This window comes from Protopterus annectens, chromosome 7.part0 (assembly GCF_019279795.1).
Source record: "Protopterus annectens isolate FY-2018-M chromosome 7.part0, PAN1.0, whole genome shotgun sequence".
Lineage (NCBI taxonomy): Eukaryota > Metazoa > Chordata > Ceratodontiformes > Protopteridae > Protopterus > Protopterus annectens.
The window spans coordinates 743,126,631-743,140,649 of record NC_056739.1 but is presented as its reverse complement, the minus strand read 5'-3'; the positions used below and the strand labels follow the sequence as shown (position 1 = coordinate 743,140,649).

At 40.9% G+C, this 14,019-nt stretch overlaps 1 protein-coding gene across 1 annotated transcript in view; it reads right to left on the bottom strand.

The window, feature by feature from the left end:
* Nucleotides 1-14,019, bottom strand: part of STAG3 (stromal antigen 3) — a 4,836,058-nt gene that overhangs the window by 2,170,795 nt on the left and 2,651,244 nt on the right. The window contains exon 19 of the mRNA XM_044077272.1: nucleotides 12,778-12,978. Within this exon, the coding sequence (XP_043933207.1) occupies nucleotides 12,778-12,978 (201 nt within the window). The remainder of the gene's footprint in view (nucleotides 1-12,777; nucleotides 12,979-14,019) is intronic.

The window sequence follows — 14,019 nt, the reverse complement described above, 5'->3', positions numbered from 1 at the left end:
GGATCTATTTCACATGACTGAAAACTCAAAATACTGAATTTCATTTGACTGAGACAACAATACCCAATTTCAAAAATACTGAAAACTCATTTGACTGAGTCTCATTATATTGAAAGATTACAATGCTGAATTTCAAAATACTGAATTTTCAGCCATAAACTATTTAACCTCTTTAACAGAAACTAGATTGTATAAAATCAAAATAGGTGGAGGGCTATGCCTTCTACACCCCTACCTCCCCAACTATATACACTAACTCCAGGATTGCACTACAGAGGGGAAAAAGGCATATACCTTTTGATTACCTTACAGTACTGTATACACTGCCACTACTGCTGGGAGCGCACAAAACATCCGCCATATTAATTTAGATACTTCCCATAAAAAATGTAGAGAGACATACCCACATTTAGAAACACTACAACACTACTTTCGATGCTACAACTGTTATTCTGACAGTCAGCAGTAAGGTACAGTAATGTTTTTTTTTTCATCACAAGGAAGTCACAGGTGAAGGGAAACGCACATCGCATCTATGGCTTAAAATTCAGTAAGAATTGGTAATGGAATGCCTGATTTATTGTAGACAAAGGCTATGCTGTTCGTAATCCATCTTGCCAATGTCACTTTTGTAACACACTTTTCCAAATTATCTGCAACAGATATTTTAACAGAAATGGAAAAACCATGCTTGTCAGCTTTAGGTTTGATATACCCATGTGAACCATGTCTGTCGGAAGAGACAGGAGGTCTGATTAGATTTTCTAACGTCTTTTGTTCTGTGTAAGTAGAAACACAGCTGTCTATGAACTTCTAGTAAATGCAACATGTATTCACCTTTGTTTTCAAATTTGGGGAAGAAAAAAGGCAAGTTAATAGGCCGACTGATACTGAATTCTGACACCACCTTAGGAAGGAAGGTAGGGTTGGTTCTTAATGTCACCCTATCCTTATGGAAAACCAGGTAAGAAGATTGAGAGGATAATGTTTGGAGTTCAGAGCTCTCCTGGCAGAGGTAATAGCCACTAGAAACAAGGTCTTCCAGGTCAAAAATTTAAGATCACATTTCCCAGTTGGTTCAAAGGGGGAATGGACTAAAGATTGTAGAACAAGGTTCAAATCCCATGGAGGAGCAGGATCTTTATAAGGTGGTCTAAGTAAAATAGTACCTCTTAGAAAGGCCTTGCATATCTCAGTAGAAGCTAAAGAAGAATTGTCACCTCCTATATGAAAGTTAGAGATTGCTGCTAATTGAACTCAAATTGTAGAGGAACTAGTTCCCGCATTAAAATTTTCTGCCACAAATTCCAATACACTCTGTATAGGGACTGTAAGGGGATCAATACTTTCTTGATGCGCCCAACAAACAAACCTCTTCTACTTACTCTTGTATATTTTCCTACTGGAAACTTCATGAGAAGACAGAAGTATATGTCTGGCTATTAACAGAAATGGAGAAACCATGCTGTCAGCTTTAGGTTTGACATATCCTGGTGAACCATCAGGTGAGACAGGTCATCTGGAATTGGATCCAGAATCCAAGGCGGGTAAATTAGACGAGGCCAAAGGAAGGGGAACCAAACCTGTCGAGGCCAGTAAGATGAAATAAAAATGACATTGCACACACTAACCTTGCAGCTTTCTGTAGGAATTTGGGAATCAATGGTGTTGGTGCATAAGCACAGAGAAGACCAGATGGTCAGTTGTGGAGCAGAGCGTCCTTCAATGATTCCTCCATTGGGGGATTAGGACAAAGAAACCACTGCGTTTGTTGTTCAGGGGAGACAGAAAAAGGTTGCAGCAAGGCCTCCATCACTTTTTTCTTTCCAGACTACTCGTGAGGTAGAAGAATGGACCTTCTCAATTTGTCTGTTATCACGTTGGACTTCCCCGGAATGTCTACTGCTATCAGAAAATTGTTGGCCAAGATCGCCCACTGCCACATTCTGAGGACTTCTTGACACAAGGGAGAGGACCTGCTTCCTCCTTATTTGATGATGTACCAAACTACTTACACATTCTCTGTTTGGATCACAACTATTCCCAAAGGCAGAGCATCCTGGCAGGCTTGCAACACTAAAAGCAATGTTCTCATCTCCAGAACATTTATATGCAAATTGGCCTCTTCAGGGGACCAAGTGCCATGGACTTTTTCCCCAGGAAGTGCCCCCCACACAAACTGAGAAACGTCTGTCGTCATTATGCCTTTGGGCTGAGGGACAATGAAGACTCAGCCTTGTAAAAGCTGGTCTGACCTAATCCACCACCAAAGGTACTTCTTGCACATCTGTGTGATCTTTATTTGAACTGACATCTTCTGATAAAGACTTGACCACTGGAATGCTAGCATCCACTGGAGAATTCTCCTATGATACCTTGCCAGGGGAACAAGAATTAGGGCTGCTGACACCGACCCTAAGGCTTGAAGAATTAGCTGAGTTAAAATTATGGTGGTGTGAATAATTTTTGCGATTCAGAATCTCAAAGTCTGAACCCTGTTCAGGAGAAGAGAGGCTGTCCCAGATACTGTATTGAAATATGCTCCTATGATTGCCAGAGTTTGTGACAGAAGCAACTGAGATTTGTTGTACTATACTGGGATTCCCACAAGGAAGAAGCAAGTTTGGAGTACCTGGTTTCTTGATATTATGAGTAGATGCCTAGTCAGAGCGGTAATAAGTCAGTCATCTATATATGGAAACGCTTGGAATTCCTACAGTCTTAAAAGAGCTCACACCACTGCCATGCATTTGACGGACACCCTGGGGGCTGTTGTGAGACCAAAGGGCAGAGCACTGAACTGGTAATGACTGGCAACCAGTCGTAAGTGTAAGAACCTTCTGGACCACCTGTTCAATTTTATGTGATAGTACACATCTTGAAGGTCTATCTAGTACACCCAATCGTCCTTGCCAAAAAAAGGCAGAAGGGACTGAACCATGACCATCCAAAACTTTCAGTGTCAAACTTTGTTCAAGTTGCTGAGATCCAGAACTGGTCTACAGTCTCCCGTTTTCTTTGGCACGAAAAAAAATCATGATTAAGTTCCGGATCCTTTCTGGTCTGGTGGGACTTCTTAGATGACCCTCTTATCTAACAGCTTTTGTATCTCTAGCGCTGCTCCTTTCCTTTGGGTGTTACATCAGTAAAGTTTTGTGAGGACAGAGGTGGAAGAGAAACGGAATTATATAACCTCTGAAAATAATCCTCTGCACCCAAGTGCCTTTTGTGATATCTCGCCAGGCTTTCTGGTGCTGGGAAAAGTGATCCCCAATTGCCTCCAGAGGGGCCAACTGGGCCTCCTTTTAGGGGCAATGACAGAATCTGTCAGAGAAGGAATCTCTAGATCCTTGGTTTTGTGGACCACCGCTGCCATGTGAGCTCCGTTTTCCATTATTGCCCCCCCCCCCCACCTCTGGCAGAACCATCTCCATGTCCATCTTGGAAAGGACACTGAGATTTCATGACCCACATCTTTCGTCCCCCACACTGGCTCCTAGCAAGTCCTTAGGGGGTTGAAAAATTTACTCCAACAGCTTCTTGCACCTGGACAGTGTGTCCTTCACTTTTGAGCCAAACAAGAATGATCCATCAAATGGAGCACTGTCGAAAGAAAACTTGAAGGGCTCCACAAATGCTGGGTGGGCAGACTGGTCTGACAAGGGAGAAGATTCTTCTGAGCTATGATACAGAATCGGAATTCTTTAGACATGGTAAGATCTTGCTGTGTCTAATAATGGTGGCTGCCAAAAAGCAATTGCTAGAAAATGGAAATCAAAATCTAAACCAGCTGTACTGGAAGAAGTGAATATAACAGAGATAAAACAACTGGAATTGAAATCTTCAGAAAGGGGTAGGAGCAAACTACAGAGGAAAAAAATGTGAATTGTGGGAACAATACATACAAGAGAGGAATGATGTTTAAAAGGTGTTAGGAATTAAATGAGCTATGTAATGTTTGAGTAAGAAAAATTGGGTAGATTATAAGTGATGTATAGTGTTTGCAACTGGGAGTGTGCTAGCATGATTTATGATGTAAAAAGCTTGCAACTAGGATGGTGCCAGTGTGGTTTGTTTTCATTTATACAAATGTACGACTGCCTATGTAGCAAGTGATGGTTTAATAAAGATGTTTCTTGTTTAAAAAAGGCAGGAATTTAATACTTTATGTAATATTGCCTAGGTTATATAATATATAGCAATATATGTGAAGTATAAGATCTGTTATTTTAATATAGTTTGATTACTTTATATGAATGTAAATTTGTCTGTCACAAGTCGATAATTCAATAAAAGTGTTTGGAAAAAAAAAGTTTAAGGGCTCCTTCCATGCATCCAAACCATTAACCAACTCAAGCAGAACTGAAGAAAAAGAGTTGACTGGGTGCCAAACCGTTCACAGCATTAATGCCAAATGAGACAGGGAGACTAAAGCTCTGAAAAGGTCAATGCAAGGAAACTAAAAAATCAAAGTCATCACCCTGGCAATAAAAACATACAAAAATAAGACAGCAGGAGCAGTTACTATAGCAGTGATCATTCAAACATCTACTGGTAAATTTAGTTACACAACTGCCCTACATTCACCTTTTGATCACTGCTACATTAGCCTTAGCTATATGGGTAGATTACCATACTTTATACTGAGTGGGAGGGAGGGAAAATGAAAATCCAAGAGCCCCTGGAGAATGGTCCTAGCAAACCCTGCTCTAGATCAGGAGAAGTCATGTAGTTCTTAGTGCTAAGTAATAACGGACCAAGTTGCTGCCTCTAGAATACCTTTAGAATCCTACCCTTTCCAAAAAGCCACAGTAAAAAGCAGTGCCCTGGTAGAGTGATCACTGATCCTGCTTGGAGTTATCTTATAACAGCATGAGACAACTATTTGGAGACAGTCTGCTTAGACACAGGTTGTCTCATTTTCTTCCCTTCATAAAAAATGAATACCTGACCAGAGGTTCTGGAAGTTTGAGTTCTGTCAAGATAATATCCAAGTTGCTTATGGGCATCCACAGTATGGAGGATCCCATCTCCCTCATTTCTAAGGCCCTGGAAATAAGACAAGAAGAGAGATAGCTTGACTCAAAGTAAATTCAGATGCACACTAGGCACAAAGGAATGATTACTTCTTAAGCAAATCCCGTCTTTGTGGAAAAATGAGATAAGGCTGACGCACCACGAGAGCCTGCAACTCGGATACTTTTCTTGCAGAAGTCAGAGAAATCAGCAAAACTGTTTTTCACATCAAAAACCTCATATCAGCCTCAGAAGCTTGTGTAAATGGAGCAAGCATTAATTTTACTAAAACAAAGTTATAATCCCAGAGATGAGCCACCTGTTTTATATGTGGTTTGGTATGTAACACCCCTTTCAAAACATTTTGACTTGGAAGTTGTAAAACAGGGTCCTGGGGGTTGGTATAATGGTTAAGATGTTTACCTTACATTCACAAAGTACAGGAAAGGAAAACTGGCTACGCTTAAAATGACCCACATGCCTAGTACTTATCTATGAACCTTTAAAAAGGGAGGATCCATGGGCAGACATGCTGAAATAGCCAAAAAATGAACCTTGACAGAGGAGTAAGAAAAATGATGAATAACAAACTCTCATGAATATTGCAGAACCAGGGAAATACTAGCTTTAGAAGGGTCTTGGTTCTTCCTTGGCAACAACTAGAAAATCTTTTCCATTTGCTAATATAGGATTTCCTAGTACCAGGTTTTCCTGCTCTCCCATACCTACTGCATGTCCTCAGAAAAAAAATATGATTAAAGGGTATTAAGACTAATCAACCAGGCAGTTATTTGCAGCTATTTCAAGATGTGATGTATCAAACACTCCCATTTCCTGTGCAAGTCTAGTCTGAAGAAGCTTACTGTATTTCCCTTGGCCATCTCCAAAAGAAAAGAGAACCACTGACTGAAACCACTGTTGCCTGGGCCAAAAAGAAGTCACTACAATGATCTATGGAGAGTCCTCCAGAATAATCTTGGACATCAGCAAAAATGGTATTAAAGCATACAGGAACATTCATGACCCAGGAAAAACAAATGCATCAGATACCAGGCCTTCTTGCATGGAATCCTGGAGCATAATTTTGCCAGCTGGTTGTTATAAATCTGAGGTGTTCCCCACAGCTGGATCAACTCTGGAAGACCCCTGATTCAGTTTTCATTTGAGAGGGTCTGTTCTGGGCCTACTCAGCTTGTCTGCCACAAGCATTTGCGCTGATGGAATGAAAGATGCCTGCAAAATAAAACTGTGCTGTTCATAGGTAGGTACTAGGCTATTGGCCCTAGGGCCTATACAAGCCTAGCCAAAAATGTACCCTGGCTTTCGCCACCCAAGAAAATTATTTTCCCGTGCCCCTGTCAAGCAGAGCCACAGAAGTGATCCCCAGGGTGAATTTCCTATTACCCATCCAATCATCAAGATTTTTCTTGAAGAGTGCTAATGAGGAGCTCTGTTTGACATAGATAGGTAGTCTGTTCCAGAGTATGGGAACTCTCTGAGACAGGAATCTAATCCTCCAGCATGTTCTGTTTATTGTGGTGACAAGGTTTAGGTCCCTAGAGCATGTAGCTCGGAGGGATTGGGATTTCTTTAAGTGAAGCATGTCCAACAGCTCTGGGTTTGACATAGCTTTGTATGTTAGGCAGAGATCGCCTCTGAGTAGGCGATATGCGACGGAGTAAAGCTGGAGTTATTTGAGGCGGTCTGCATAAGGCATCTGTTTGAGGCCAGTAATCCTCTTTGTGGGGTATTTTTGCGGCCTTTCCAGTTGTTGTAGATGTCTTCTGAGGTACATACCAAAAGGGGCGTTGTACTCTATAACGGGTCTAATGAGTGATGAGTAGAGGGAACAATGACCTCTTTTTCTGGATGAGAAACCTTTTGTGATGAGGTGTGCCACGTAGAAGGATTTCCTGACCACTTTGGTGATGTGATTATCAAAGGAGAGACTACTGTGCACCTGTGTCCCAAGGTCTCATCACACTTTCGGTGTTAAGTAGACTACCGCCTATGTGGTAGTTCATGGGTACAGAATTTTTACCAAAGGGGATGACAATGCACTTTTTGGCATTGAGCTTGAGACCATGTCTTTGACACCAGGCATCTGTCTCAGTGAGGCCCTTTTGTAGGATATCCACATTGTTAGGAGTTTCAATTATGGCTCCTAGTTTGCAGTCATCTGCGAATTTAGTTAGTCAAAGACCTTCTGTGTTAGCCTGTACTTCAGAGAAGTAGATACCAAACAGGAGAGGACCCAGGACTGAACCCTGCGGTACTCCACTTGTCACTGGTCTGAAGTCTGATTTGGAGTCTGCTACTTTCACAGTGTGGGTTCATTCAGTAAGCCAGTTTGCAACCCATCTTGTGAGATAGGGATTTATACCTAGTTTAGTGAGTTTATCTATAATTCCAGAGTGGGGGATGGTGTTGAACGCCTTGGCGAGATCTAGATAGGCTGTGTGAACCACCTTACCCTCATCTATGGCTTTGGTGACTACTTCAAAGACGTCTATCAGGTTTAGGAGACATGATCTGCCTTTTACAAACCCAAACTGTGTGGGGTCCAAGGTTTGGAGATCTCCAATGTCTTTGTTTATGAGTTCCATAATGATACGTTCCATGGCCTTGCAGACGAGGCTCATCAGGCTAATGGGGCAGTAGTTCCCGGGGTCTGTTGTGGCCCCCCCCTTTGTGGAGTGGGATAACTGTCGTGGTGCGCCATTCAATGGGCACAAAGCCTGAGGTGAGGCTATGAGTGATCATGGTACTTAGGTGGGGTGCCAGTTCATTCTGTAGTTCATGTAGAAGGCAGCCTGGGATGTTGTCAGGTCCCATGGATGCTGTGTTCTTGGGTTTGGATAGTGAAGTTTGTACCTGTGCAGCCGTGATTACGGGAACTTTGCATTCTTCTGGTATAAAGATGGGCCCTTTAGGGGGTGAGAGGGGGGTAAAGTTAGCACTGAACCTATCTGCCAGGATGTTGGCAATATCAGTTGGTTCTGTATATCTAGTGTCATTGTGCTGTAACTCAGAGCAGATCTGAGTGTTGCCATTGAGATTTTTGACATAGCTATAGAATGCTTTGTGGTTGTCTTTAGAATCAGTGGCAATTTTGTTTTCATAACTAGCTTTGGAGGATTTTATGAAGGATCTCAGCTTCTTACTGAAGCTGACCAGGGAGTTCCTCCAATCATGGGATTTTACTCTTTTTTGCAACAGTTTCTTTCTTCTGTTGTAGAGTTTGCTTATGGCAAAAGACCACCAGATTGGCTTCCTTTTTTGGAGTATAGCATCTTGGTTCTGTTAGGGATAGCACGATCCATGCACTTGTGTAAGTGCTTATAAAGTGCATTGGTGTAGGATTCAGCAGTCGTACCTCTATTGTCCATCTGCATGGGTGTCATGAAGTTTGCCACTTCTCTCTTAAGAAGCATGAAGTTGGCTTTGGAGAAATTTTTTACGGTTGTTTTCCTAATGGGGGGTGGGAGCGGGATGTGGATGTCTAGGGTGATTAGCTTGTGGTCGGATCTGACCAACGAGGAGTTGACCTCTGGTGTGGAACACCGGTCACCCATGTTGGTGATGACCAGGTCTAGGATATTGCTGCCTCTGGTGGGGGTGTGGATAAGTTGATCCAAAGCGTTGGAATTAATGATTCCCAGAAAATGTTGAGCAAAAGAGTTGGTACATGAGTAGTTTTCCCTGTTAATGGTAGGGTAGTTGAAATCACCCATTATTAGAGTGTTGGGTTGTACCTTAATATTTTCCAGTGTATCAAGAAAAGAGAAGTGGGAATCCTGGGGCATGGTGGGGGGGGGGGGGTCTGTAGCAAGTTACAATCTGGATTGCGGTTTTGCCCAGAGTTAGTTGAACTTGGATAATCTCGGATGCATTATACTGAGCAACTAGCTTGGAGGTGTGGATATCCTTAATGAATATGGACACGCCTCCACCTTTATTGTTTCGGTCTGGGTTTGGTGGCCGAAAGTGTGGTATGAATTATAGCCTGGTAATGCAGGGGTGCTCAATGGAGCTTTGAACCAGGTCTCTGTCACTGCACAGATGTCAGTGTTCTCCATTTTAAGGAATGCCTCGATTGAGTGCAAAAGCTTTATTCCAGTCTACCATGGCTAGTCTGCATATAGGATAAGATCTGGTCCCCCCTGCTTATCTACCACATTTTATCTGTAACTACTTGTAATGGTTCTGGAACATGACTGAAAGAGTTTTCAGCATTTATTACTGCCATCTCTTTTATGTTTGTGTGTTTTGGTCCGTCTTTCTTGTTTCAAAGACCTAGCAATTTTACTCCCATAATTTGAGATGACTGTAGTTACAGACTATGCTATAGTTGGAAGGGCACATAGGACATCTGGGTTTAGATAAAACTGGTCTCTCTACCAAAGACATTTCCTGTTCACAAAACCCATAACAGTAATCTGAAATGTCATTTTGCGACCATAATGATTTTAGGTACTACTGAATTTTCTCATGTAGAGTCTGGCTACAGGAATCATGAGAATCAAGGAGGTCCTGTATCCTGAGAAAATCTTTTGCTGAGGCCTTGGTTTGAATGAGAAAACTTAGAAACAGATCTAGATCTAAATATACTACTGTGATATGCAGGAGACATCACAGGAAACAATCCTTTGAGAAGTCACATGATGTTTAGAATGTTCTCCTGAAAACCTCATACAAGCAAGAGACCTCTTATCCAGGAGAAGATTCCTGACACATTGAAAAAGACTATGCAAAGATAAGCAAGTTGTACACATAAGGAAAAATGTGAATACCATGCAGTCTGTAGTAGGCTATCACAGGAGCTAGACACTTTGTGAATACCCTTGGAGTAGTTGATAACCCAAAGGGTAATGAAGAGAACTGGAAGTGTGATCCTGACAAAGGAAACCTTAAGAAATGTCTGAAATCTATAGGAATGTGATAAACATCTTTTAAATACAGGGTCACTAAAAACTAACATGTGGAATGACAGATCTTGAATAGACCACTTTGAATTTTGGAACTTTCATAAACTGCTTTAGAAAGGAGAGATGTAAGACTGGTCTCCCATGAGACTTCTATTTTTGACAGCAGAAACATTATTCAATAAAAGCCTTCCCCTTTCCTAGACGGAGGAACAGCTTCTATAACCCTATGAGCCAGAAGATTCTGAATGGCAGGAGGGGTGCGAAGTCTGATCAGGTGGATGTGGAAGAATCTGCTGGAAGGGAGGAAAGATTTCCACTGCCATCTGTACCCATGATGAGTCACTTCCCATCTCCATATTTCTGAAACTATCTTTTGCTAAAGAAAGAATTGGAGGTTCAGATTTTTGGTTAGGAGAATTTAAGGCAGACATTCAGCCTCTAGACTTTCCATTATTTTTGAGTTTTCCTCATTTATTTTTTGGAACTTCCTTGCCATTGCTTTTTTAAGAGTCAGCTTACTAGCAGCTTGCAATGTCTACTTAAATTGCTTTTTGTTAAAAGGGTTTCTATTAAACCCCTTGACAAAGTTGGAGAAGGAAGTATGAAAAATCTGTAAAATTTCCTGAATCAGCTTGCCTCTCTCATCAAACATTTTAATGACTTCTGCAGCAGATGGACCAAAAAACTACATCTCTAAGGAATAATTCAAAGTTTTAGCATCAACATCCTCAGGAAGGTTTTGAATACACAATCAACCAAACCTTCTTGTAACAGTTCCAGTGGTTGCAGCTGTAGAAGTGCCATCAGCCAAATCAAAAGCACACTACAAAAAGTAGAACAGACACAGAAGCAATAAGATTACACAAATATTTTTTCCTTAGGTGAGGGGAAAACGCTCATGTGCTCAAAAGAGGCAAGAGTAAACTAACATGCAAACCTGACAGCTGAGAATTCTACAAATAAGTGTTGCAGAAGAATATACATTTTTTCCCCAAATCTAACAAAAGCTTTCTCATCCTCATTAGATAGGGAGGGATTAGCATTAGCCAGATATCTGGCAGCTGGGTTTACCAGAGAGATCACTGCTGGGTCTGATCTGGGATTAGAATGTAAATACCTTTTAAAATTGAAGAACGTTATACTTTCTTGGGGAGAAGCAGATTACAAACTGTAATAAATACATCCGTCAATGCTGGAAGAACAAGAGGAACTGGTACAGGAAATTCTTTGGCAGCAAATCATATTTCTTATAAGACAATGGAATATCATTTTGTTCCCAATGGAAAAAAAACTGATTCAGTCTGCAAACAGTTGTCTGAAGCTTTAAATGGTAAAATCTGTCTTACCAGGGAAATCACATAAACCAAGCATTACTAATCCAACCATGGAATTTATTTCTGTTCTTTAATTCTTGCTTCCTGTTAACCACATTAACTCAGCATCCTGTCCTACCATCAGCAGTAATTTATCTGCCTTACGCAACCAAGCATGTTACCTCAAACAACTCACTCATCTTATTACTGTGAAGCTTGTGGCAAGCATTAACTGCATATCATCCTGCCTCAGCTTACTTTTATTCACTTCTCCAAAACTTTTCCTACCTGCTGCACCCGTGCGCCCACAGCAACTCAACATATCTTACCTAGTTTACTACAATGGAGCTAACTCTTCCAAATCTTGCCTGACCTCCATAAACTATAGCCTATATTGCTCCTCCACCTGCTTCAAACAGTTACTCAAAGTTAAGTGCAGATGTGTGGGGTATTTGGGGTGCCTCCTATATGTAAGAAGCTTGGAACTTTGAATGCCCCTAATTTCAGAAATGGGAATGTTTCTGCTGCCTTCCAATAGCTGTAGCAACTGTAGAGGTAACAGATTTACAAGTAGGGGGTTTGAGAGAAAGAATCCTACAATAAAGGGGATGCAAAGGTGCAAACCCCCTTCAAAAAAACTGTTTCATTGGACAGTCAAACACATACATAAATACTTACCATAACAGCAGAAATTTTAAGAAGTCAAATTAAAAATCATATTTTTAACTATAGGTTTAATTCACCATGTTTAACAATGTATGGGTTTAATCAACATATGAAACAAATGGTTACAATGTATCCATTGCTGGGAAGCCCACATCTTACATATTACTGTTTAAATGACTTCCCAAAGTTAGATATTATAGCTGTGTGAAGTATTCCCTCCTTAAAGGGGATGTACTAGTAAAGGATCATTTGGGGAAAATCCATAAACCATAGGCTTTCCAGTCATAAGAAAGCGAGATCCCATGTTCTTCAGCATTCTAAGTCCACTTTAAGGCTTTACTGTGCAATGACTCTCCATAAGATTTCTACAGGTTGACTAGGCAATCTGCAGTTATTGATCCTGTTCTGCCTCTCACAGAATGCTCCCTCCAACACTCAGCCTGTTATGGTTCATATTTATGATGCCATATGGCATTACACAGACTACAAGAGGTCAAAAATCAAAATGCCAGCAAGACTGTGGTACAGCAGGGACAAGTGTTTTCCCCTTTCCCCACTGTACAGCAATCTTGGACTTAGTATATATAAGTAACAGGGGGTGTGGGGGTGGACCACTCCAAATGAAGGGTGCAGGGGACTCAGCCCCCTGCATAGAAAATGTGCTAAGGTTTTTCAGCATTGAGAGTTTTTTTTATCTTTTATGGTCAATGTAATGCCATTTGGTATTTCAGGCGTTCAGCACTGTGTGTATTACAACTGTTCTGCGCTATGAATTCTTAACATCTTATTCTAATCATCAAGCTGGTTATCCTGAGGTAACTCCATGTTTTGCCCTGCCTCCATCAGCTTGTTACCTGCAGTAATTCCTCCACATCCTGTGATAACTTATCCACAAACAAGTCCACTAATTGACTACGGGCTACATTCGCACGGTTGTAGAAAGTGTACTCTTCATTGCACAAAATGTAGAATGCCCTGGCGCAGGCGTCCAGCACGTCTAACTCAGTGTGCTTTTCCACAATGTCGCATATCTGCTTCAGCAGGAGATCCAAGTACTAAATAAAAAAATAAGAAAATGTGTTAGGCACTTGGTTAAAATAAAATGTCTATAAAGCTGCATTACCTTCTGGACAGTGAAAGTTCAGTGAGAGAAGCAGGCTCAGATAGCTGCTGAGAGTCTACTGTAAATTTTCACCAAGTGTTGATCTGCTTTTATGTAAACAAAATCATGAGTTGCAATGTACTCTGCATTTCTATATGCTTTCCCAACTTCAATGTTAATACTTGTAAATGGCAATTTACAAAGGGGACGTGGGCAGAAAATCCTCAAACAGCTGACCGCAAATCTTAACACAAAGACATTTCACAAAGCTAATATAGATTAACCGTTGCTAAAATTAACAGACTGTTTTAACACAAAATACATTTACAAACAGCCCAAACCTAAACAGTGGTTCTTCATTACATGTGGACAGTGACTAAATATGCAATCACTCCTAGGAACAGGACTCCTCATACCTACAACTGAATTATTAGCAAAAAGTGATAAAATGAAAATGGTGCGGCAGATTAAACCATCAAAAATTTGAGTTCTACAGCTGCATAAATACATCTAGAGGGTAGAAGTAACCATAAGGCAGCACAATGAAGACAGGATATGCACCCCTGCAGTATTGTGTCCAGATTACAGATCAAATAGATGTGCATTAACACTACTTGGGTAAAGATGGCTACCCTAGTGTTTTTGTAAAAACTCTATGCACTACAAAACAGAGATTTTAAGGCACTGTAAAGCTTATTACAGCTTATCTGTTGAAATAATGCTACAAAAGCTCTCAGGTAATGTAAAATTTCAGTGGTCAAAGAACACTGACTGTTTTAAGTTCTTTACAGCACTGTTCACTAACATTTGTTCACACATAAAGCCCCTCGAGCAAAAAAAAGGTTTGGCTCAGTGTAGCTTTTGCAATCAAAAGGCAAGGGTAGTCTTTTAAAACTATAGCTTTTAACTGCAGTAACAATGAGTTTCACAAGAACTTCCTGGCAAACAGCAAATCAGTGATCATAATGATGAACACAGTGCAGTTGTGTAAGTA